Genomic DNA, 26,276 nt, shown 5'->3' with positions numbered 1-26,276 from the left:
AGATTCATTTTGCCATGGCTAGATGGGTCGGTTTTTTAAGTCTTAATGTCTTTTTTTTTCCTTAAAACGTGTGGAAAAGAGAACGTCCTAACACAAAATCTGCAGACAGATGTGTTACCTGATTATATATCAGCTATATCTATATAGTCTAATATTAATTTGTTACTCGTCTCGAAACAAAAGACTTACTTTGATAGCCTATTGGGCGGCACGGTGGCTCAGTGGTTAGCACTGTCGCCTCACTGCAAGAAGGTCGCTAGTTTGAGTCCCAGCTGGGTCTATTGGCATTCCTGTGCCAGTTTGCATGTTCTCCCCGTGTTTACGTGGGTTTCTACCGGGTGCTCTGGTTTCCCCCACAGTCCAAACACATGCACTATAGGGGAACTGATTAACTAAAATGGCTATAGTGTATGTGTGTGAATCAGTGTTTATGGGTGTTTCCCAGTACTGGTTTGTGGCTGGAAGGGCATCCGCTGCTTAACCCTCTCAGGCTCAAATCAATTTTTAGAAACAGGAAAAATCTGATATTTGGGGAAAATGATCATATGGCGTAGTACAACAGAATCCTGACTTTTTTTTTTTAGAGAGACCTTCACATGCAAGGCGTTCTGGGATGCTGCAGATTTGCAACATTGGCTCAGTGTGGTAATTAGACACTGACGACTGAATATGATATGAAAAATTATTTTTTATGTACAACTTTTCAAACAATGTAACAAAATGCTTTTCAGTGGCAGAACAACAACAAAAACAATATGCAATCCAAATCCAATATCTCAAATCCTCATTGAGTAGGTCATGTTTCCAAGTCACTATATCATGAGGTACTCCAAGAAACTTTTTTTGTGTGTGTGTCATCTAGTGAGCAAGTGGGGAAACTGTTTGTTGCTAATGGACAACCAAGTCCTGCAGTGGTACTTCTGAGTAAAAAAAACTCATAAAATATGTATCTGGAGTAATAAGGCAGTTAATTTTTAACTGTTGCAAATCTGCAACGCCTGCCTTGAAAGGGTTAAAACATATGCTGGATTAGTTGGTGGTTCATTCCACTGTGATGACCCCTGATAAATAAGGGACTAAGCTGAAGAAAAAATGAATGAATGATAAGCTAGTTCTGTGAATGAAGTCAACACATCATATTATGGGTCACCATCAAAAGAGTGAGCTGTAGACCAGATGATTTCCAGTGATTTCTAAAGCCAGCGGTGTCCAAAGTCAGTCCAGGAAGGCCGGTGTCCTGCAGATTTTAGCTCAACACACCTGCAAGGATGTTTCTAGAAAGCCTTGTAAGGGCTTGATTAGCGAGCACAGATGTGTCTGATTGGGATTGGAACTAAACTTTGCAGGACACCGGCCCTCTTTAACCGAGTTTGGACACCCCTGTCTTAAGCCAACAAGTGACAAGAGCTCCGCAAGTGACTTCATTCACAAACCAGGTTACCTATAAAACACTTGATTTTATTTAATCTGAGTCAACATGCCACAGTATGGGTCAACTGTGTCGCAGATAAAAGCAAGTGGGGAGATAAAATCTATGCAGGTCAATAAAATGTATATAAAAAACCCATAAACCCTAGAATTTTCCTTTAATTCACATAGTTATGGGATAGTTTGTAATTCTGCCATCATGTACTCTCCCTTCATTTGTAACAAATGTTTTCTTCTTCTTTTAAATACAAATGAAGATGATACAGTTGAAGTCAGAATTATCAGCCCCTCCTCAATTTTTAGTCGGCTTGTTTATTTTTTTCCCCAATTTCTGTTCAACGGAGAGCAGATTTCTTCAACACATTTCTAATCATAATAGTGTTAATAACTCATCTCTAATAACTGATTTATTTTCTCTTTGTCATGATGACAGTAAATAATATTAGACTAGATATTCTTCAACACACTTCTATACAGCTTAAAGTCACATTTAAAGGCTCCACTAGGGTAATTAGGGTAACTAGGCAGGTTAGGGTAGTTAGACAAGTTATTGTATAATGGTGGTTTGTTCTGTAGACTATCAAGAAAAAAGTAGCTTGAAAGGGCTGACAATTTTGTCCCTAAAAGTGTTTCAAAAATTAAAAACTGCTTTTACTCTAGCCAAAATAAAACAAATGAGACTTTTTCCAGAAGAACAAATATTATCAGACATACTGTGAACATTTCCTTTCGCTGTTAAACATCATTTGGAAATCATATTAAAAAGAAGAAATAAATCTGAAAGGGGCTAATAATTCTGACTTCAACTGTGTGTAGAAAAAAGCTGGAATATTTTTACACTCAACATTCACAGCACATTACATGGAACTAAACGACAACTGGGAACTGAAGCAGTTTATAATTACTAGATCATCTTTATTAAACTGCTTTGGCACAATCTACATTGTAAAAAGCACTATACACTCTCAGAAATAAAGGTACAGGAGCTGTCACTGGGGCAGTACCTTTCCAAAAGATATATATTTGTACCCAAAGAGTCCACAGTCGTACCTCAAAGGTGTATAATAGTGCGCAAATATACCTAAAAAATACCTTTGAGGTACCATTGTAGACCCATCAGGTACAAATGTGTACCCTTTGTAAAGGTTCTGCCCTAGTGACAGCTCCTGTACCTTTATTTCTGAAAGTGTAGAAATAAATATGGATTCATTTAAATTGAATTGACCACCATAGCATTTGTTTTACCTCTTATGGAAGTCGTTGACCATGGATTTTTGTTCATTCATTCATTTTTTTTTCAACTAAGTCCCTTTATTAATCCGAGGTCGCCACAGCAGAATGAACTGCCAACTTATCCAGCATATGTTTTATGCAGCGGATGCCCTTCCAGCTGCAACCCATCACTGGGAAACACCCATACACACTCACACACTACGGACAATTTAGTTAATCAATTCCCCTACAGTGCAAGCATTTGGACTATGGGGGAAACCGGAGCACCCAGAGGAAACCCACGCCAACACAGGGAGAACATGCAAACTCCACACAGAAATGCCAACTGACCCAGCCAGGGCTCAAACCAGCAACCTTCTTACCATGTGGCGACAGCACTACCAACTGTGCCACCGTACAGCCCACTATATATTTTCATCTTTCTTTAAAGTATATTGTTTTGTGTTCAACAAAAGAAAAAAACATGAAGGTTTAAAGGAACTTAATGATTTGAATTAGTTCGTGAACTAGTCAGCGATTAGCGTCTTGAAAATGTCTACATAAGTACAGTAGAGTAGTTGTAGCAACATTCAGGTTATAAAATCTGACAAATGTCACAGATGATGTCCAACCTGGAGCTGTACATGATTCCAGAGGCACCTTTAAACAATGCCCAGGAGGCAAACACTCCTGTAGCGGAACAGGCCACCACTCCTTTAGGAGGAGTCAAAAGAAATTGCTCAATGGCTTAACCGGACAGATAAGATGCAGTCTGACTGCTTCTGCTGAACTGTGAGGTGGTGAAATGGGTTTAGCACCAAGGGGTCAGAAAACAAGGGAATGCTGCAGAGCTTTGGGGAGTTTGTAAGAAAGAAAAATAAAGGAGATTCCTCCTGTCCTAATTTGAAACACGCAAGGTGAACAGTGAATTTCATGAACCCTCTTAACTGATCAAACACACAGAAGAAATGCAGAATGCCAGAAATGCCAGCCCTATTTCATGTAGTGCTTAAAAATGTGGTTCTGTCAGAGCCTTCAGGACAATAGTCAGATTCCTTAAGGGAATTAGTCAAGCTGGAGATGCGCACAGTCCATAATCCCCATTCAGATAACATCTGACAAGACGTAAAGACCCAATTGTGTAACCTCCATAGCCTTGAAGACAATCTGGTTACAATCGGTCAATCCAGTCTTCTGCAAGAACAGAAGAAATTACTGAACTGAATCCATTTCACATGAAAATGGGTCAGTCTCCATGAACTGACACCATCTGTAAAACGGGCTTGGGTGTCTGCAATGTTGTTGGAACTGCTTCTACAGTACAAGATTTCTGTCTGATTCCTATCTAGTGGCCAGACATGTAGGCTCTACTTCCCTGTATTTGGCTACCAGAGCTGATCCTTGGCTTGAGAAAAGTCTAACCGGTAGATGTCGTGGTGACCCCTTCACCAAATTTTATATTTGGCTTCCACAACTGCTGAGGATGCAGGCGAGGCAGTGGCGCAGTAGGTAGTGCTGTCGCCTCACAGCAAGAGGGTCGATGGGTCTCTGGTTCGAACCTCGGCTCAGTTGGCGTTTCTGTGTGGAGTTTGCATGTTCTCCCTGCCTTCGCGTGGGTTTCCTACGGGTGCTCCGGTTTCCCCCACAGTCCAAAGACATGCGGTACAGGTGAATTGAATAAGCTAAATTGTCCGTAGTGTGTGAATGTGCATGTGGATGTTTCCCTGAGATGGGTTGCGTCTAGAAGGGCATCCGCTGCGTAAAAACTTGCTGGATAAGTTGGCGGTTCATTCCGCTGTGACGACCCCAGATTAATAAAGGGACTAAGCCGACAAGAAAATGAATGCATGAATGAATGAACTCAACAAATCAAATCATCATCATCATCTTCGACAGTACTGCGGACCCTACCAGGAAGAGGCACCACGTGGACAAAGGTTGACCGATTAGCATGCTCGACCTGCGGGATCACCTCATAGTCCCTGGCTGCTCCGCCATCAAGGGTGGTGAGGGCAGAGGCGCACGCAGTTTGGGCAGAGAAAGGTGCCCTCCAAGACTACGTGAGCCTACTGTGCACCTCCGGGAAGAAGGGGATGGGAGGCCTAGAAGGTCTAGCCTTCTTGGTATCCTCCACGTAGCACCCATCTAGTTGGTCTGGCCGCAGAGCTGGGGGATAAACCATCTCCAACCCTATGGCCAAAGCAGCCTGGGAAAGCACGGCTAACATGTCGCTTTATGGTTCTGACGCAGCGCTTACCTGCCGGAGGGGGGGGGAAGGGTCCGGATCCTCATCAGACAATGAAAGCCCACCCTCCGATGCAGCAGTGGACATCTGATCCCCAGTGTCGTCGAGCAAAAGGGCTACCATCTGGTTAGACGGATTGCTTCCCCCGTGCGAAGCTTGGATGAAGCACTTCGAGAATCGGGAGATCCACAGGCCCGTAGGCATCAAATTTACTCCCACTGGAAGCCACAATCTTAATTGCTCAACAGACATGCCATCGCAGTGACGGCATAAAATGCCTGGGAGCACCGCATTAATATGCTGGATCCCCAGATATGCAAAGCAGTGCTTGTGCCCATCATCCGTGGACAGGAAATGACCGCATCCAAAAACGCACAGTTGGAGCGACATCTTGAAAAAAGATGCGCTGCTCAACTGTGTTGCTCTTTTAGAGAAAGTTGCAACTATACAAACCACTCAAGCACAGAAGGAGGGAGAAGGTGAGATTAAATAGCCAACAATCAGAGAGGAGAGAGAACAGATGTGCGCGATAAGAATGGGGCAACAATGGAATTGATAGCAGGTGCGCACTAATAGACAGACACAGGAGGGAGACAGAGAAAACACACAAAAACTAACACTGACAGAACAGCTGGACAAAAGAAGGGTTAACAGGAAGTTCATTATGTTTCAAATGAGTCAAATCAGGCAGCCTGCCATTCAAATGAAAGTAAACGAAAGTGAACGCAGATCTGGTGTTCAAGATAGCACAAAAAGGCATTTGCTTGGCCTGGACAAAGAGGAAGAGCTGGTAGAAGCAATTAGCCTACCACATAAAATAATCACAAAGTCTCAACATATACTTTATTGTGGATGTGAGACAAGACAAAATAAGACTGGACAAGAAGGTGAGCTCTGTAGAGCAGATATCTTGGTGTTAGTAAACATTAATAAACAGAAAAAAATGTTGGAAAGGCAAGGGAGATAAAGACAACGTGTTAGAATTGACAGCTGAGAGCAAATGGGAGCAGGACACAAAAGGAAAACACAACAGAGATCAGACCTGCTCCACGACAAAAGGGCCCTCTGAGGCTCACAGCTGAATACCACATAGGACAACGTATGGATTTTTGTGTGGCAAAAACCAATCCAGATGGCCTGTACCGCAGCACCTACCTGTGCAGCATCGGTTGATGTGATTTTCCTTGAATATAATGGAGCCAGCTTGACACCTTCCTTCAGGGATGTAGTAAAATGCTAATACTTCACTGTTGAAAATTAATCCAAATCTCTCGGATGGAATCAGGCACTGTCCATTCTTGTATAGAGTCAATCTGTACCTTACAAACCATTGCTTTAGTAGGTACATGTGAAACAATGCCAATGGAAAAATACTGGCTCCTGTCCTTGGGCTTAGCAGTGATCAGACCAACCAATCTGATGAAACCAGCAGATCTTTGGCTCTGAGCCCACAGCAGAATACCACAGGGGATAACTTTGAATTTCCTTGTGGCAAAATGATCAACTTTGGCTTTCCCAAAACAAATCTAGATGGCATGTTCCACAGCATCATTCAGATAGCACTCCAGTCTAGCTCTGTAGCATCGGTTGATATGGTCTTCCTTAAACATAATGGACCCGGCTTGACATGTTCCTTCGAGGATGTAGTTGGACCCTGACTGGCTTCTGCCATTAGGCCAAGCAGTCCACAGACAAACCTTACTGTAACCCCTGCATACACAACACAACTGAGCGCAGGCACAGGGAAGCTTTACCTGGTGTCATACTAATTACAGCCACACTTACAACATACATAGGAACTCTTGGAGCGCATGAAACAAAACATTAAGTGCAAGTTTTGCTGAAATTAACTTCTTGATAAAACATATTTTCCTTGGGTATCAAAAAATAAAAAATCCAATGAATTGGCCACAAAAGCACAGTAACAGCAAATACAATTAAATGGTGTTTTTGAGATATTGTTTAGGTGACATTATTGTTTTTCTATTTTTAAAATCGTTTACAATTGTTTTAATTACATAAACTAAAATCTTCATTTTACATTTCAGATTGCAAAAACGGAGCTAAAACAAACACATAAATGGAGAGCTATAAATGGACCTATGTAGCTATATTTGGTATGGCATTCATGATGATTGGAGTCCAGAACTCAACAGCAACCAACAGCTCAATTTCTTCTAACATGACCACAAATTTGACTCAGACACAACTTAACAACACGACCACCATCCTGAACCAGACGCAACCTAACAACTTCACCACTAACCCGAACCAGACGCAACCTAACAACCAGACGCAACCTAACAACTTGACCACCAACTCGAGTCAGACGCAACCTAACAACCAGACGCAACCTAACAACATGACTGTCAACCCGAACCAGGTGGGTCCCTCTAACATAACCACCAGCCTGCCTCTGACTCTTCCTCCCAATATAACAACCAACCAGACCCTGACACTTCCCCCCAACTTAACAACCAACATACGCCCTCCCAACATAACCAACAATCAGACACTTCCCCCCAACATAACCAGCAACCAGACCCAGACACTTCCCCCCAACATAACCACTAACCAGACCCAGACACTTCCCCCCAACATAACCACCAACATACGCCCTCCCAATATAACCACCAACCAGACCCAAACACCTCCCCCCAACATATCCACCAACCAGACCCAGACACTTCCCCCCAACATAACCACAAACCAGACTCAGACACTTCCCCCCAACATTACCACCAACATACGCCCTCCCAACATAACCACCAACCAGACCCAGACACTTCCCCCCAACATAGCCACCAACCAGACTCAGACACTTCCCCCCAACATTACCACCAACATACGCCCTCCCAACATAACCACCAACCAGACCCAGACACTTCCCCCCAACATAACCACAAACCAGACCCAGACACTTCCCCCCAACATAACCACCAACATACGCCCTCCCAATATAACCACCAACCAGACCCAGACACTTCCCCCCAACATAACCAACAACCAGACTCAGACACTTCCCCCCAACATTACCACCAACATACGCCCTCCCAACATAACCACCAACCAGACCCAGACACTTCCCCCCAACATAACCACCAACCAGACTCAGACACTTTCCCCCAACATAACCACCAACCAGACTCAGACACTTCCCCCCAACATTACCACCAACATACGCCCTCCCAACATAACCACTAACCAGACCCAGACACTTCCCCCCAACATAACCACCAACCAGACTCAGACACTTCCCCCCAACATCACCACCAACATACGCCCTCCCAACATAACCACCAACCAGACCCAGACACTTCCCCCCAACATAACCACTAACCAGACTCAGACACTTCCCCCCAACATTACCACCAACATACGCCCTCCCAACATAACCACCAACCAGACCCAGACACTTGCCCCCATCATAACCATTAACCAGACTCAGACACTTCCCCCCAACATTACCACCAACAATCGCCCTCCCAACATAACCACCAACCAGACTCAGACACTTCCCCCCAACATAACCACCAACCTGCCCCAGACACTTCCTCCCAATATAACCACAATGCCCACCCAGCAGGTTCCCGTCACTGTGACAAACCTTGTCACACCATCAGGATCTAATTCCAATGGCAACAGTAATGTCCCATCACAAGTAAGCTGTTTCACTTCTATCAAAATGGAAATAACAGTCTTGAATGTGTCTGAAATGACACAGTATACATTATGCACTCAAATGTGTAGTGTATGAGTTCAGTGCATTTATTCGCTTTGGTGTAAATGCTCTACTTACAATACTTATGTTACAAAATGCCACTGAATAGTGCATAGGTATGTGATTTTATGCATCTTATGTTTTTTATTTTTGAATTTTAGGAAATCACCAACAGGGATAACTGCAGGAGGGATAGGGCATGTTTCTCTGCTCCACCTACCTGTAATCCTGGTGCACAGAGTACCTGTTATTTCATGTCCACAAGAGCCGTGAGTGGAAGTACGAATAATTTTACCTTTGAGCTCAGTGGTGAGACTGCTGGTTACATCGGAGCTGCCCTCGCCCCGGACAACAGCGTAAGAGATCAGTTTATTAACCAAGACACTTTAATATTTAACCAATATATTCTTAAACTTCAGTAACCGTATTGTTTCTCTGATTACTGTTCACATCCTCAGGGTCTAGGTGCCACAGTCTATTCCTGTGCCAACTTCAATGGTTTACTGAAGTTAATCCGTTCCACAATGAGCAACCAAATACTGACTCAGGATAACACAGTAAGGCACTTTTTCAAAGAGCATTTTTATTTAAAAAAAAATACAATGCCATTGTTAGTAAAGGAGACAACTGTAGGTAATTAAAAGAATCTGTTTGGTGTATGGAAACATGGACCTAGAGTCCAAGACAAACTTCCCCATTGGAGACAATAAAGTGTAAACAAACACACAAACAATAAGGTCGTATATAAAGTCACACTTTATTTTGATGGTTCGTTTGTTGAATTTAAGTTACATTGCATCAACTGCGCCAACTCAGTGAAGTTTAATGGTAAGCTAATTTTGAGAGGAGCATGTGCTCATGATTGACCCAGCTGACCCACACTAGCTGATCACAATCAAAGGATCCCAAGTCACTATAAATCATAATTTCCTAAAACAACCATCTTATGCCTCAGTCACACTAGAGTTTGAGCTTGAGAAATTCTGTCCTACGGAGCTGCGGAAAGGGGCGGGATTAAACACAATGATTACACATTTTAAAAAGCAAGCTATTGCTCCATGTTTTAAGTTTCTGTACAGAGAGCTCATGTTTTAATCCTCGATTGGTCTGACGCAGTCAAGTGATGGGATTTCGCAGGTCAGAGTTTTCTAAGCATAAACTTTGCACCGCAGAGCCCAGCAAAACTTGACGCATGACCTTGCGCTTCCGGTCTGACGCATTCGCGTGAGTATGAATGGAAGTCTATGGGAAGAAAAGTCCTGTGTGACCACAGCTTAAGTCTTGAAGAAACTCTCCTCCACCCTTTCTTCCACCTTTATCCAGAATGGGCAGCACAGAGGCCCAGTGACTACCACTGCTGCCTCACAGCAAGAATACCAATGGTGTGGGTTCCTCGCTGCGCCATCTGGTATATCTGTGCATGTTCTCCCCGTGTCCGCGTGGGTTTCCCCCGGATTCCCCGGTTTCCTTCCACCGTCCAAATATGCTCTTTAGTATAGATAAATCAAGCCTAAATGTTTTATTCAATGTCTTATTCTCAAGAAGTTCACCTTAGCTTCAGCAGCAGGGGAGTTTTGAGATTGATCTTAGCTCAATCTCCCCTCGCCCTTTAAAGGGGTGGTAGCCTTGGGCGCAATGATCCCTTGAGCTCAGGGCTCTCTCTCAGGACAGCATTCCAAACAAGCTATGTGTAAATCATGAGCTAGGCGTGAACTCTTGTATTCTCAATAAATTATAAGTAGACTGTTAGTTTGGGGTTAGAGTTAGTGTAAGTTGACATACTTGCAAAGTTTCTTATAGTCAATTAAATGGCTGTTAAAGGAGCAGAACCAGCAGATATTAAGCAGACAGTCTACTAATACTCCAATGAACCATCAAAATAAAGTGTTACCATATATAAAAGCAGGGAATGTATTTAGGTCTGTCCAAATCTACTACAACGCACACAACTCTCAATTGATTGCTCCTTATGAGTATTTAGCACAATGCACTAATGTTTAAGGGCAAATTCAAATTCAGCACTGTATATTCCACCTTAGATGTTGTTCCCTGCACTATAGCATCTACTAACATTACTTCTATCATGTTGCAGTTTGTTCCAGGAAGCTTCAGTGGCTCAGTGATTGGAAAAAAGATTCAGTGCGTTTTCACCGCAGCAGGTCTATCCAGCAGCAGGGTTGCACGTGCAGCAAACACACCTACAACCACAGACCCTGTTGTATCCGTTGTAACGGGCAGTGTCTCAAATGGTGAGTGCACACATTCCTCAATAACAGACGTATTCATTTAGCTTCAGCAGATTTAAATATTCCTTGTTCTGCTTGTAGGTACTCTGGGTGCTCCAGTAACTGCATTGGTCACAAATGGAACGGTGAACTTAGGCAACCCTAACAGCACAGATGCTTCAGTGATATCAAACGTGACTGCATCAAATACCACATCAACCACCACTGGAGCCCCAAACACAACAGCATCAAATGCCCCTGCGTCGGTTTCCACTGCTTCATCAAACACAACAGCATCAAATGCCACGGCATCTTCAAACACCACAGCATCAACCACCAATGCACCATCAAATACAACAGCATCAAATGTCACTGCATCGGTTTCCACCGCCTCATCAAATACAACAGCATCAAATGCCACGGCATCTTCAAACACAACAGCATCAACCACCAATGCATCATCAAATACAACAGCTTCAAACAGCACTACAGCATCAAGTACCACTGCTTTATCAAACACAACTACATCATCAAACACAACTACATCATCAAACACAACTACATCATCAAACACAACTACATCATCAAACACAACTACATCATCAAGTGCCACTGCTTCAAACAGCACTCAGAGCTCTACCAGTGCTACATCAAACACCGCTACAACAAACGTAAGTGTGAACTAACCAATGAACTTCTTGTTTTCCTGATTATGACGGCCTATGCGGAGCTTCAACCTTTATTAAAATAAACAAAATTCTTTAGAATTGATTGAACCCTAGAGTTACAGTAAGTGTGTTGGAGCAGTGTAGGAACTATGGCCCTAAGTTTGAGGTCCTGTACACAAAAACACTAGTATTTTTAAAACCGTTGTTTGGCTGAAGACTGAGTATCGGTTGACTAAAACTTTCTAGTATGTTTTGGCCTATTTTCCATTAGGATTTATTGGTTGTGACATGCCAATAATTCATAAAATTCCAGTAGATGTAGTTTCAATAAGGTTTCCAACATAATATATTGTGTGTATATATATATATATATATATATATATATATATATATATATATATATATATATATATATATATATATATATATTAGTGCTGTCAAGTGATTAAAAAAATTTAACTAATTAATCGCACCTTTTAAAAAAAATTTATTGCGATTAATCGCATTTAAAATACTGAAACTTGTAATTTTGGCTGTTCAAATGTAAAATTAATGTAAACGCAAGACAAAAACTATTTAAATTCAAAATATAATTGTTTAATAGAATTTTTGTTTAACTTGTAACACAGATTTCTTCATGTAAACAACAAACCCACAATAAACCATCAAGATCCTGGCTTGACAACCATATTTATTACAGGAATTAAAACACAGGCATGTTAATGACATTTAAATTTCAAAACAATCAATGACAATAAAGAAAACATTGATTTCCATGTTGGATTCTAAGTGGACTGCAAAAAAATGCCAAAATACAGGAATTGCAGATATGGAAAATGAACAATTATAATAATAAACTATAGATGACAAACTGTTGCACTCATTGTAAAGTTTTATTGCTGTGAGTTGAGAACATTAGTTATAGAGTAGAAACAATTTTGCTTAATCCTCCTTTACATTCATCCAGTGGCTAAGACTAGGAGTATCCCGCAAGAGCACAGAGACTCCCAAATGCCCACAAATGAATGATAATTTCTTGCAAACCAGTCGCTAAATACATTGCACATCCCTCTCCCCCCTACTCAGATACGTTGCTCACTCCACCCCTGACACAGACACACACAAAGACAGACACACACAACGCGCTGCAGACGATTTGGCCCCAACGGCCTTCCATACTAGAGTGACTCCCCTCAGATTCAACACGCATGATCACGTTCATCAAATTTGCTTAAACTAAGCGTCCTAAAGTATTACTGTATTTCACAAGGATTCTGACACAAAAACGCGAAGCATACACTTTCATTGCGTTTAATGAGGAAACACGCTAAACTTGGAGGGCTCATGCTGAAAGGCAGAGTAATGCCCTGTCTTTGACAGCTCGCGACTTCACCAGACGTTCTGAGTACATTTACATAAGACACCAATACTCCGATTTGAATATGATTAAGATTATACTCTTATTAAAATTCTACCGTGTAGCCTTAAAAGGAACCTTACCTTAAAGGAACACCGAGTCACGAAATGCGGAGGATTTTCTTTCTGTTCGCCATGCGGTATCAACTTACAACAGAAGTCGAAAGTTAAAAATGAAACACCCGAAATTGCATGAAACTCTGGAGAGCCTGGTGATGCGACTAATAGTTTTATACTGAAACTTGCCTTCAAAAAGTGCTTCCTTGGTCTTATCCACATTTTTTGCATGTTAAACACACGTCCACCACAACAGGAAGTAAAAAAAACCTGCAACTGCGTTAATTACGTTAATTTTTTTAACGCGTTAATTATTTAAAATTAATCGCATGGGTTAACACGTTAATTTTGACAGCGCTAATATATACATATATATATATATATATATATATATATATATATATATATATATATATATATATATATATATATATATATATATAATTCCCTTAAGGACCACTAAAAGCCATTAGATGTGATGGATCAGTCATGACAGTAGCTATTTTATTATTAGATGGTAAATGACTAAATTCTTCAGTTCACTTGAGATTGTATGCACCATTCTGCATTTGGAGGCTAATGTTCTCCGTGCCATTGCAGGGAACCGTCAGCAGGAGCAACTGTATGAAGGACAGAGCCTGTTTTTCCACTCCCGCTAACTGCGATCCGTCTAACTCCAACGGATGTTATTTCGTCTCCACAAGACCAGTGAGCAACAACACAAACAATCTCACCTTCGAGCTCAGCGGCGCCTCCAGTGGTTATATCGCAGTCGGACTCTCAAGCAACAACCAGCAGGTCTGAAAAAGATCACGTTTATTTCCATTGATAGAACGAATGGTTACACTTTAAAATGATGGTCTGTTAGTTAATGTTAATGTATTTACTAACACAAACCAACAGTAAGTACTGAATTTAATACTGTATTCAATCATCTTCGTTAACATTAGGTAATGTGATTTAAGTTTTTGTCTGTGGGATGAGACGTTAAACCGAGGTCCAGACTCTTTGTCCGACAGCTGGCTCTCTGCAACTCTCACATGGTCGCCCACTGATGCTAAGCATGGCTGCGCCCGGTCAGTACCTGAATGAGAGAACACATGTGAAGCTAGGTTGCTGTTGAAAGTGGTGTTAGTGAGACCAGCAGGGGGCACTCAACCTGCGGCCTATGTGGGTCCTAGCGCCCCAATATAGTGTAGGGGACTCTATCCTGCTCAGTGAGTGCCGTCTTTTAGTTGAGACATTAATCCGCGGTCCTGACTCCCTGTGCTCATTAAAATCCCAGGATGACCTCTGAACGCGGCGCCCCATCGCATTGTTTGCCCTGCGGGCCCATCCACTACAACACTGCCTCTAAACCATCCCCATATCATAATTGGCTTCATCATTCTGTCTCTTCTCCACCAATCAGCTGGTGTGTGGTTCGCCAGATTTCCCCTATTGTGTAAAGCAGCCACATGACAACAGCGCCAGTGCTTCACTACACACCAGCTATAGGTACAGGCCATGAAAGGTAAGGCCTGAAGGAGGGAATTTGGCCAGGACACCGGGGTTACGCCCCTACTCTTTACCAGAAGAGTAGACCACAAATAATAATACTAATATAATAATAATAATAATTTCCTACATGACACTCAAAGCGCTGTCGTATCATCCAAGTGGATGCTGCACACTGGGGGTGGTGTGGAGAGACTCCACACAAGGTTGTGAAGCACTTTGAGTGTATGACCATGCACGATGCAAAAATACATTACATTAAGTTGAATAACATTAGTTCATGTTAAGTCACAGTGCACTAACTAACTAATATTAACAAACACAACTTTGGATTTTAATAATGCATTAGTAAATGTTGAACTAGATGCTTTATGAGTTAACTGATACTTAGTTAATGTTAGTAAACACATTAATAATGGACCATTAGTCTAAAGCAGAGATGCCTAAAGTAGAGCCAGTCGGCCAGATTTGGCCCATGGTAAACTTTGATTTGGCCCACCATCCCATCTGAAATAAGAGGAAGAATGATGGGGAGGTGTTTGGGGCGAATGCCTTTGACAGAGATCATCATTTCGAATTTAGCTTGACCTTTTGTTTCTTTGTTTTATTGCCAAGCTACAAAAAAAATGAAATTAAATGATTCAATTAAATGTTATAAATGAACCAGACAGATAGAGGATTGCATTGAACTCCATTTGGTGGAGGAGTTTAAGTATCTGGGGGTTGTGTTCACGAGTGAGGGAAGGATGGAGTGTGGAAGGCGGTTTGGTGCAGTGGCAGCAGTAATGCGGTCAAAAGAGGCAAAGTTTTCGATTTACTGGTCAATCTACATTTCTACTCTCACCTATGGTCATGGCTTTGGGTCATGAGCGAAAGGACAAGATCTCAGATACAAGCTGCCAAAATGAGTTTCCTCTGCCCGGCAGGGTGCACTCTTAAACATAAGGTGAGGAGTTCTGTCACCTGGGAAGAGCTCGGAGTAGAGCCGCAGATCTCCCACATCGAGAGAAGTCAGCTGAGGTGGCTCGGGCATTTCTTTCAGATGCCTCCTGGACGCCTCCCTAGGGAAATGTTCAAGGCATGTCCCACTAGGAGGAGGGCGGAAGACCCAGGCAACGCTGAAGAGACTATGGCCGTACTCGCAATGGGTACAGTTGCCTTGAACCGGGCCAAAGCACGCTTGTCCCCCCTCCCGTCTCCCCCGACGGCTTGCACTCACACCACAATCGTGCCTCGGCACGCTTACGTCATCGCTGCTGCGCTGTTCAGTGAGAATCGCTGTCACTCAGCAGCACAGTGGAGATTTCTCTAGTTATATCGTTTCAGTCGTTTGATATGCAGTGACATGCAGTCAAATATTTTGCCAAACAGTCCTTAGGGATGCGGTGACACTGCTGAAGGTCTGCTGAAGGTGTGCAGCTGTCGTGAAGTGAGCAGTTTGCGTTCACTGAACAGTAAGAAAGATTAATAAATCCATATGAAACAGTCCCTTAAAAGTCACGTCTCGCTTTCAGTTTCGGGCTTTGGCGTGTTTTGCACTCACACACAAGCGTACCGCGCCAAAGCCCAAGTGAACCGCACTCAGGCCCACCTCTTCCAACCAGGCCAGGGCCGGCCAAGTGAACCGTGCTTGAGCCCGATTCAGTGCACTCACACTTCTCAAACGATCCAGGAAACGGGCCTGGGCACGGTATGGATGATATTGTGTGAGTAGGCCCTAAGTCTCTCGGCTAGCCTGGGAACGCCTCGGGATCGCCCCGGAGGAGCTGGAGGAAGTGTCTGGGAAGAGGAAAGTCTGGGGTTTTCTTCTAAGACTGCTGCCCCTGTGACCCAGCCCCGGAAAATCGGAAGAAAATAAATAAATGAATGAATGAATGAATTAAATAAATAAGTTCAGTATAAAATGTTAAAGATGATACTGCGTTAGTTGATACGATTTAAAGCAACATTTTTAGGAAATTCCCCTTGGCAAATACGGCTTGGTATATGTTTGACCCACAGCCCTCAATCAAGTTTAGTTATTAGCCCCTTTCACACAGTGATACCGGTAAATATCCAGAAAATTTACGGAACGACTTTACCGGTATATACAAAAAAGCGCTGTTCACACAGGCGAGGACATTACGGAAATTTTCCGGAAAAGAGCATTCACACATCCATTCCAAAATATCGGTAAATTCTGACATCATTCACCACAAATGACCTCTAAACGGCTGCGCTTGTATTTGTAAACATTTGACTAAATTACAAACTCTGTGGATGATCAATATTGTGAACAACTTTCGCAGGATCACTTTCGCATGTCGAGATGTTCATAATATGTGTGTGTGCAGGCGCTCACAGGCTGTTTCACAGGCACACGCAAAGCTTGAAGGTAAACAAACAGCGGCTTATCATAAGCATCTCATCGATGATTATTTACACAGTTGGCATTAAGAAGAACATATAAACGTGATCTGAGTAACTTCTAGCAGCTAAATGTGTCTGGAAAAATATTCAAAGACTTTTATTCTCATAAACCGCGCGGACGTAAATGCGTCTGACTGTTCTGATTGGCTAAAGCAGACGTCTCACGTCAGCACGTTCTAGACGTGCACGCGCTTATTACAGCAATCTTCCTTCTGCATTCACACAGCGCAGCATTCCGGCAAATTGCCGGTAATGTTACAACTTCTCTTTCCAGAAAATAGCCAGAACGAATTTACCGGTATTTTCAAAAAGGACCTGATCACACATACAACCTTTCCGGAAAATTGCCGGTAATTTTCCGGAAAGGTCTGTATGTGTGAAAGGGGCTTTTGGCCCTTTATAAGGAAAGCTTTGGGCACCCTTGTTCTAAAGTGTCACTCAATGAAATTTCAACACATCAAATGTTTGGGTTCTCAGACTGATCTACCTTTCCTCCTCACAGGGCTATTGTGACACCATCTATTCTTGTGCAAACAACAACGGTGTGCTGAAGTTCATCCGTGCCTCGCTGAACAACACCGTTCTGGCTCAGGATAACACTGTAAGTCTCTTATCACCGCCTCCATGCATGACATGATAGCAAACACAAGCAAGACTTTGCCAGCAGTATACACAATGAACAGCACAGAGCTCAAAACAAGAAACCCACTGAGCGGATTTATTAGAATCACAAGAAAAACAGGAAGATTTGCGAGAGACAGAAATCCCAAAACCACATTTTTGATCGAATTTCAGAATAATATCTCATAATCACATTTATCCAACATCATTTAGCGCAGGATTCATCAAATCTTGCCCAGGAGGGTCAATGTGGCCAAAATCGGCAGATTATTTAGCTTGTTTAGCTGTAGGAAAAAACTCACTTACTTTTTGCCATATAATTTCTTAAAACAAGGCAGTTTGATTTGCTCGTCTAGACAATGCTTCTTGATTTAAGATTGTTTAGATATATGAACTAGAAGAAAGACAAAAAAGAATAACATATTCAGTGGTGTACTGTATATACTCTAGTGGTGGAACGAGTACAGAACAATCATACTCCCGTATCAAGACTTGCTTAAACATTAAGTGCACATAGAGTAAAAGCATGAGTAAAAACGTACTCAAGAGTAGTGAGTATCACGCTGTTAAAAGCTGATGTGTTTTTATGCAATATGTGTGTGGAAACGTAACATTCTGTAGGGAATTTAGTGATGGTTTTCAGTCATCATACAGTCGACAGCCTTCATTTTCTCATCAGTGACGTGCCAACAGTCATTAGCCCCTTTCACACAGTGATACCGGTAAATATCTGGAAAATTTCCGGAACGACTTTACCGGTATATTCAAAAAAGCGCTGTTCACACAGGCGAGGACGTTACGGAAATTTTCCGGAAAAGAGCATTCACACATCCATTCCAAAATACCGGTAAATTCTGACATCATTCACCACAAATGAGCTTTAAACGGCTGCGCTTATGTTTGTAAACATTTGACTAAATTACAAACTCTGTGGATGATCAATATTGTGAACAACTTTTGCAGGATCACTTTCGCATGTCGAGACGTTCATAATATGTGCGTGTGCAGGCGCTCACAGTCTGTTTCACAGGCACACGCAAAGCTTGAAGGTAAACAAACAACGGCTCATCATAAGCATCTTATCGATGATTATTTACACAGTTAGCATTAAGAAGAACATATAAACGTTATCTGAGTAACTTCTAGCAGCTAAATGTGTCTGGAAAAATATTCAAAGGCTTTTATTCTCATAAACCGCGCGCACGTAAATGCGTCTGACTGTTGTGATTGGCTAAAGCAGACGTCTCACGTCAGCACGTTCTAGACGTGCACGCGCTTATTACAGCAATCTTCCTTCTGCATTCACACAGCGCAGCATTCCCGCAAATTACCGGTAATGTTACAACTTCTCTTTCCGGAAAATAGCCAGAACGAATTTACCGGTATTTTCAAAAAGGACCTGTTCACACATACAACCTTTCCGGAAAATTGCTGGCAATTTTCCGGAAAGGTCTGTATGTGTGAAAGGGGCTATTGTGTGTATAGATTCTGGTCATCTTCTTAAACATTTCTAATGCTTTCAAGTGCTGCAAGTCTTGAGGTTGTTTAGTACTTACTTTCTATGTGCGGTTTGATTGGGTGGGAATCACAGGACAGATTTTTCTACTCATCCAATCCCCGTAGACAAGAAAAAATAAGGTAGTGACTGCAGTTTGAAGGACAGAGTGGAGTACTGATACAGCACTAAACATGTACTCAAGTATTTGCAGTTTATTACTTTACAGCACTGAATGTCTATTACCTTCTAGTTTCTATCTGTAATGTCCTCTGTTGTTTTGCAGTTTTTCCCTGGATCGATCAGTGGTTTGGTGAACAGCACAAAAATTCAGTGTATCTTCACGGCTGCAGGTCTGAGCAGCAACACTCGAGCAGCAAACACGAACACATACCTCTACTACTTCACCGGAAACTACACAAACGGTGAGCCAAAAATGACCTAAACAGGCCAGGGTTAAGAATTCAAAGTCTACTGTTTTGTATGAATAAAAAAAAAAAAAATAATATATATATATATATATATATATATATATATATATATATATATATAATTAGGGATGTAACGGTATCAGAATTTCACGGTACGATAATACTTCGGTATGAATGGCACGGTACGGTATTTATTGAATAATTTACAGGAAAAACAAAACTAATGAAAAGACTTGAAAAAAGTACCAAAAGTGTTTATTTACCTTAGCACTGAACACATCAATGACAAACAAATTAGCCATCTATCTGTAAGTTTCGAAACAGGAACTTAAATTTTTCAATTTTAATAACAAAAAACTATAAAACCATATAAAAAAATAAAGTTTCAATTTAGTATTGTTGAAAACTCATCACATTCAACATTTAATCACTCACTCACTTAGATAGAGATGGGTTTAAAGGAAAATATTCATATAAATATTATCTGGTAAAAGCTGGTATCTCTGGGTATTTACAATGTCCCCTTCAACAGAAAAAACCCTCTCATTTGGGACTGAGGTTTCTGGGACAGAGAGATATGATTTAGCCCAGGTTGACAGCAGTGGGTAACGTTGTGCATTGTCTTTCCACCACTTGAGAGGACAAGCCATGAGTGAGATAGAGGTCTCTTTGCGGTACAAGTCAATGTCTGCATCAATCTAACAAGTGTGCTGTGTTCTGCAGTCCCCATGACTGTTTTTAGTCGTATTCCCCGACTTATATTTCACCACAGTCTGGCAGTGCCTGCATACTGTTTTTTTCTTTGTCTGTCACCTTTTCTCCTTTTTCGTATCTTTTTAGAGAGAAACCGAAATGCTTCCACTCATCCGATTTAAAACCCGCTTTAGGTTAGATCTTTTCCAGCTCTTTTTCTTCCCCGCTACTAGCAGCACACTCCATTTCCACATTACTGGATCTGTAGTGACAACAGACCGCAAAGGATGATGGTACCTTCCGTTCGCTTCATTCGCCTGAGCAAACTTTTCTCAAAAATATAGTTTTATTGAGTCATGCGCCTACGGTAATATTGAAAAAAATTACTATTGCGGTATGACGGTATTTACAATATTGTTACATCCATAATATATATATATATATGAGCAATATCACAGGAGTAGCAGTTCGATATGGCTGTATATCAGCACTGGTGGGAGGCGTGGGTAGGCATGAGGCCGCAGACCAAGTGCCTTATGCTGTGTTCACACCAGACGCGGAACTCCTCCAGAAACCTAACCTGGATGACGGAGGCTTTCAGCGGTGCTTCTGACTGAGCCCAGCCCAGTTTGATGAACTTTTTGTTGATGTCAGCTGGAGGATTTCCCCCGTGACACCAACATCAGGCGATACGCGGTGCGAATGTCTGCTGAAGTTCCGATTTTTAAACTCGAGTGATTTGTGCGAAAAAAGCGCGAAAAAACGCTCAATTCCCAACCCGCTCTGAGTTGATATAAAACCGGCGACTTTCCTCATTGGAGTCAGTTGCTTTACCAAGGAGGCTAAAGACCATGGCCTTTAGCATCTGTTGCTGCACTAGGTTACCTGCACAGCACCTACTGGCTGGCCTCCGTTACACATGTATATATTTAAAAACATTTATCTCTAATACAATGCCCACATAGTTTTTCCATTTTCATTTTCAAATGCATTTTAACTGTTGATCTTTAATTAGTATAATGAAGAGATATATTAGTAGTACTTTTTTATTCTTGTAAAGCTTTATTGTCATTCTTCTACATGTGTGAACATACAGTGGACCTAAATTTTGCCTCTCACTAAGTCACGGTTCTACATAAAAAAAACAATTAAAACTATTTTAATCCTATTCATATCTAAGATACTGGAGCGGTACTTTAGCTACAATATAATTAAACTATTCATACACTCACCGGCCACTTTATTAGGTACACCTTACTAGTACCAGTTTGGACCCTCTATTACCTTCAGAACTGCCGTAATCCTTCATGGCATAAATTCAACAAGATGCTGGAAATATTCCTCAAAGATTTCACTCCATATTGACATGACAGCGTCACACAGTTGCTGCAGATTTGTTGGCTGCACATCCATGATGCCAATCTCCCGTTCCACCACATCCCAAAGGTTGGATTGAGTCTGTTGAATGTTTGAGTACAGTGAACTCATCGTCATGTTCAAGAAACCAGTCTGAGATGATTCCCGCTTTATGACATGCTGCGTTATCCTGCTGGAAGTAGTCATCAGCAGATGGAGACACTGTGCTCATAAATGGATGGACATGGTCAGCAGCAATACTCAGGTAGGCTGTGGCGTTGTTGCTCAATTGATACTAATGGACCCAAAGTGTGCCATGAAAATCTCCCCCACACCATTACACCACCACCAGCAGCCTGAACCGCTGATACAAGGCAGGATAGATCCATGCTTTCATGTTGTTGATGCCAAATTCTGACCCGAGCATCTGAATGTGTCAGCAGAAATGGAGACTCATCAGAGCAGGCAACGTTTCTCCAATCTTCTATTGTCCAGTTTTGGTGAGCCTGTGTGAATTGTAGCCTCAGTTTCCTGTTCTTAGCTGACAGGAGCGGCACCCAGTGTGCTCTTCTGCTGCTGTAGCCTATCCGCTTCAAGGTTGGACGTGTTGTGCGTTTAAAGATGCTCTTCTGCAGACCTTGGTTGTAACGAGTGGTCATTTGAGTTAACAATAACTGGCAATTATTTCCACCCCTTGCATGTACCCCAAGTGGCCCATGCCCATAATACCCATTGGATAATCTGCTCCTAGATCCAGTAACTCTAGTAGATCTTCATTTGTATCCAAAATGACAAAGTTTCCACTGTTTTTATTTCCACAGGCACTCTGGGCTCTCCGCTCACTCAAATGAACACGAATTCATCAGTGGATCTGACCAATGTTAACAGCTCAAATGTGGTGATAATAACACCGCAGTCATCTACAACCAGCACTAACAGCACTGCGACTACTGCTGCCACAGCCAAACCCGCAACCACAGCGAGTCGTGCCGCACTACAGAACGCTGTGTCTCAAGGTGAGCACGCATTTACATCACACACAACACTGCCTTTATAAAATACAGCGAGGAAACCTTCAAAGGAAAGCCTGAAATCATTAGCATAATGCCTCGTTTCCACTGACTAGTACAGTGTGGTACGGTTCGGGCCAGTACGGGTCACCTTTATCAGGCTTGCGTTTCCACCACAAAAGGTACCCTTTTGGGGGGCGTGGTGTACGACATAAAGTTTTAGGCTGCTTTCACACCTGTGAATCGATTCAGTTGTTCCGATACAGAGATTACAATTGTTACATTGTTGCTCTTTGCTCTTGGAGCGGTTCGCTTTCACACTGCAAAGTTTCTAATCGGACCAAAAGAGCTAAAACAAGTCACGTGCGAGTAAACTCTCCTCACATTGGTCAGAGTGTCAGGGTTTATTTTGCAGCGTCCCGCTCAGCTGTCAGGAGAGGTGGTGGTTTGGTGGTGATTGACAGGGTGTGTGCGCGCGACGTGTCTGAGGAGAGATGCGGTGGGGAGGGGTGAGAAGGGTGCGCGAGGACCGGGAGGGAGACGTGAGATTACCGGGAGATCATCACTCGTTTGTGGGCATCCGGAGACTCGTGACACTTCCCGCCCTACTCATAATTCTCTCTTCACATAGCCGTAAGCCTATTACATATCCATAAAACACAGTGATATAACCGCGCTCGGATCGGATCGCTTTCTCACTGCAATCAAACCGCTCCAGGGTTCGTTTCAATCGAGCCGAGGCCGCCTCATTCAAGCGATCTCGGAGCGATTACTTTGGCGCGAAACAGAACGCGATTGCCCTGTTCACATATGCCAAACGAACCGCACTAACTGGGCAAACGAGATACGTTCCGAAACAAAAGTGTAGGTGTGAAAGCACCCTAAGTCAACGTCATGCTCGCTGGAATAAATGTCGACAGTAAAGCTGTACAGGTCGTCCACATATCATAATGAACATTTATGTGTGTAATGCTTTACACACATAAATACTTGTTTATAAATGTTTATTACTAACTTTTCTATGAACATGATTTGTCTATAACTGCAAATCAATGACTTTAGGCTATTGTAACGTGTGCAATTATATAAAATAAATACATAAATGAAACATATATGAACACATACAGCCTCTTACAGTCTCTGATATATTATTAATTACAGAAAAACTACACACAGCAGACATTTAGTACTTATTTGAATTCAAAAACACACGTAATACAGCCCAGAGTCAGCGCAAACCTCTCATCTGTGTCTGTAATCTTCACCCGCACATGTCAGCTCTGTTAGAGAGTCATTCTGTCATTCCCAGTTCATAGTCCAAAAGGCGAAGATAATCATGGCAGTTTGTTCATGATCAGGTTGCTAAAACAATCTTGCTCCTGTGTTTTGCCGGGTTTCTCTTTTTTTTCAGCGTTTCACTCCCGCTTCACTCTCGCGCTTGTCCTTTTCTTACTGAATGGATCAGATGAAGGAGACACTTTAATAATCACACACACGTTATTATCAACAGCTCAAGAAGTTCGTTATATCAAATATAGACGTGATCGCGCGCTCCCGGAAGAAAGCGAATACCGCTCGCACTTTTATATGGGCTCGTAAAACAACAACAGGACACGGCAGATTTTTCTTCTTGGCTTGGTGTCTGTTCGTCGAGACGACGTCAAGGTTTGTTTGAGCTCGGGTCATCCATGGCTGGTTATTATATGCATGTAGTATTTCCATGTAATGTCTCGGCTTTGTATTTAAAAAAAAACATGGCGGTTCCTTTGTTTACCTTTTGTGTAGCTCCACGAGCTCGTGACGTATCTCTGTAACCAATCAGCGTTCAGCTGCACGTGTAGCTCCACCTTTTGGTACCCTTTCTCCAGTTTGGGACCCTTTCAAAAGGGTGCCGAAAAAGTGGTACGGCACGGTTTGGTTCGGTACGCTTTTGACATTAGAAACGGCCAAAAAAGCGTACCAAACCGAACCGTACCGTACCACTCAGTGGAAACGGGCCATAAAAAGCACAATGGCTAATGCTAATGCTGCCTCTACACAGCCCTGCTGAAAAATCCAGCTTAAACCAGCCTAAGCTGGTTGGCTGGTTTTAGCTGGTCGACCAGGCTGTTTGTAGAGGGGTTTTGGCCACTTCCAGGCTGGTTTCCAGCCATTTCCAGCCTGGTCTTAGCTGGTCAGGCTGGAAGATGACCAGCTAAAACCAGCTTGACCAGCCTAGCCAAGCTGGGAGCCCAGCCAAAACCAGCTATATCCAGCTTAAACCAGGCTGGTCAAGCTGGTTTTAGTGGGATTTGGCTGGTCATTTTCCAGCCCGACCAGCTAAGACCAGGCTGGAAATGGCTGGAAACCAGCCTGAAAGTGGCCAAAACCCCTCTAAAACCAGCCTGGTCGACCAGCTAAAACCAGCCAACCAGCCTAGACTGGTTTAAGCTGGATTTTTCAGCAGGGAGGGAAGGAGGCTAAAGGCCGGTATACACCAAACAACTTTATTACCTAATTCTTGCTAAATCTTTCACTGTTTTGTTCATAATCAACTGTTTTTACATAAGATTCATATCTGTTATGTTCTATTGTTAATTACTAAAAATATAAAGAAGCAAGAAGGTTGCTGGTTTGAGTCCCGGTTTCCCCCACAGTCCAAACACATGCACTATTGGGGAACTGATGAACTAAATTGGCCGTAGTGTATGAGTGTGTGTGTGTGTGTGAATGGGTGTGTATGGATGTTTCCTGGTAATGGGTTGCAGCTGGAAGGGCATCCACTGTAAAACATATGCTGGAATAGTTGGCAGTTCATTCCGCTGTGGTGACCCCTGATGAATAAGTGACTACGAAAAATGAATGGATGAGTTTTATAATCAAAAATCAAACACTCTTTGCTCTTGTTGTTGTTTTCAGCGGCTGTGGTGATTCTGGCAGGGATCCTCGCCGTAATCCTGTTGTAAGGACACCAAAATGACATTTTCTTTCTGAAACTGGTGGATGAGCACTGACCGCTTCATGAACCCAACACTACAGTAAATCCAGCACACGTCAATGAAGAAAGAAAGTGGAAATATGGGTAATAGGGGGGAAATCATAAATAATCGAATGCCTGTGTGAATGTGTTTATGAGAGTTTAAGTTTGCATTTTATGTTACACAAATGATTTATCATAATCAGTCTAGTAATTTAACCGTGCAGGTGTGATGTCTATAAATGTTTATTTATTCTGTAAGGAAAAATGCTGCCTCCAAACACTGATTGCATGTACAATTTAAATAAAGTCTCCTGTATTTTTTGAAGAAAAAACAAAGATGCTTAATAAAGTTCCTTACATGTTTTACAAGTAAACGATGGCCTCTTAAGATCAGCGAAAGATCAAATATTTACTTAATTGAAGGTGCAGTTGGTGATTGTCTTCAGAAACATGTGTTGTTGTGCTGGTTGAAAGTCTCTTCACATTCCAGTAGTAATGATTAAATAATCTAAATGTGTTTATATGTGTTTTTTATATTCTGGGTGAGGCAGAAGACTAAAAAAATGTTCATCCAATTAAATAATGTCGAGTCCACATCTCCCATAATTCAGATAAGTAGACCAAACTGTCTGTCAGTAAATGGAGATTTGTACAACTGCAGCCGTTCATGCGGATTCGCTGTTTGCACATGAGAGAGAGAGCGAGAGAGAGAGAGAGAGAGCGAGAGAGACAGCGGTAAAAACAAATGCTGAATCAAAACTTGTTAAAATCCTCAATCAGTATTGGAGTTACGTTGTACGCTGGAGGAAGGATGCCACCATGTCTGAATTATT

At 42.2% G+C, this 26,276-nt stretch overlaps 1 protein-coding gene across 5 annotated transcripts in view; it reads left to right on the top strand.

The window, feature by feature from the left end:
- si:cabz01007794.1 overlaps positions 1 to 25,817 on the top strand; it is a 27,188-nt gene extending 1,371 nt beyond the window's left edge. The window contains exons 2-12 of one of the 5 annotated variants that reach the window (XM_087260220.1): positions 6,934 to 7,268; positions 8,768 to 8,962; positions 9,065 to 9,163; positions 10,699 to 10,855; positions 10,934 to 11,375; positions 11,430 to 11,502; positions 13,573 to 13,770; positions 17,381 to 17,479; positions 19,281 to 19,419; positions 22,296 to 22,490; positions 25,383 to 25,817. In XM_087260220.1, the coding sequence (XP_087116346.1) occupies positions 6,966 to 7,268; positions 8,768 to 8,962; positions 9,065 to 9,163; positions 10,699 to 10,855; positions 10,934 to 11,375; positions 11,430 to 11,502; positions 13,573 to 13,770; positions 17,381 to 17,479; positions 19,281 to 19,419; positions 22,296 to 22,490; positions 25,383 to 25,429 (1,947 nt within the window). In that variant the 5' untranslated portion in view covers positions 6,934 to 6,965 and the 3' untranslated portion in view covers positions 25,430 to 25,817. Of the gene's footprint in view, positions 1 to 6,933; positions 8,547 to 8,767; positions 8,963 to 9,064; positions 9,164 to 10,698; positions 10,856 to 10,933; positions 11,503 to 13,572; positions 13,771 to 17,380; positions 17,480 to 19,280; positions 19,420 to 22,295; positions 22,491 to 25,382 lie in introns of all 5 variants that reach the window. The other 4 variants (XM_087260218.1, XM_087260217.1, XM_087260219.1 and 1 more) reach the window with 4 other exon arrangements.
- Positions 25,818 to 26,276: the final 459 nt, after the last annotated feature.

The sequence above is a fragment of the Danio rerio genome, chromosome 7, assembly GCF_052040795.2.
Source record: "Danio rerio strain M-AB ecotype USA chromosome 7, GRCz13ab, whole genome shotgun sequence".
Lineage (NCBI taxonomy): Eukaryota > Metazoa > Chordata > Actinopteri > Cypriniformes > Danionidae > Danio > Danio rerio.
This window is presented reverse-complemented; position numbering and strand designations above follow the sequence as displayed.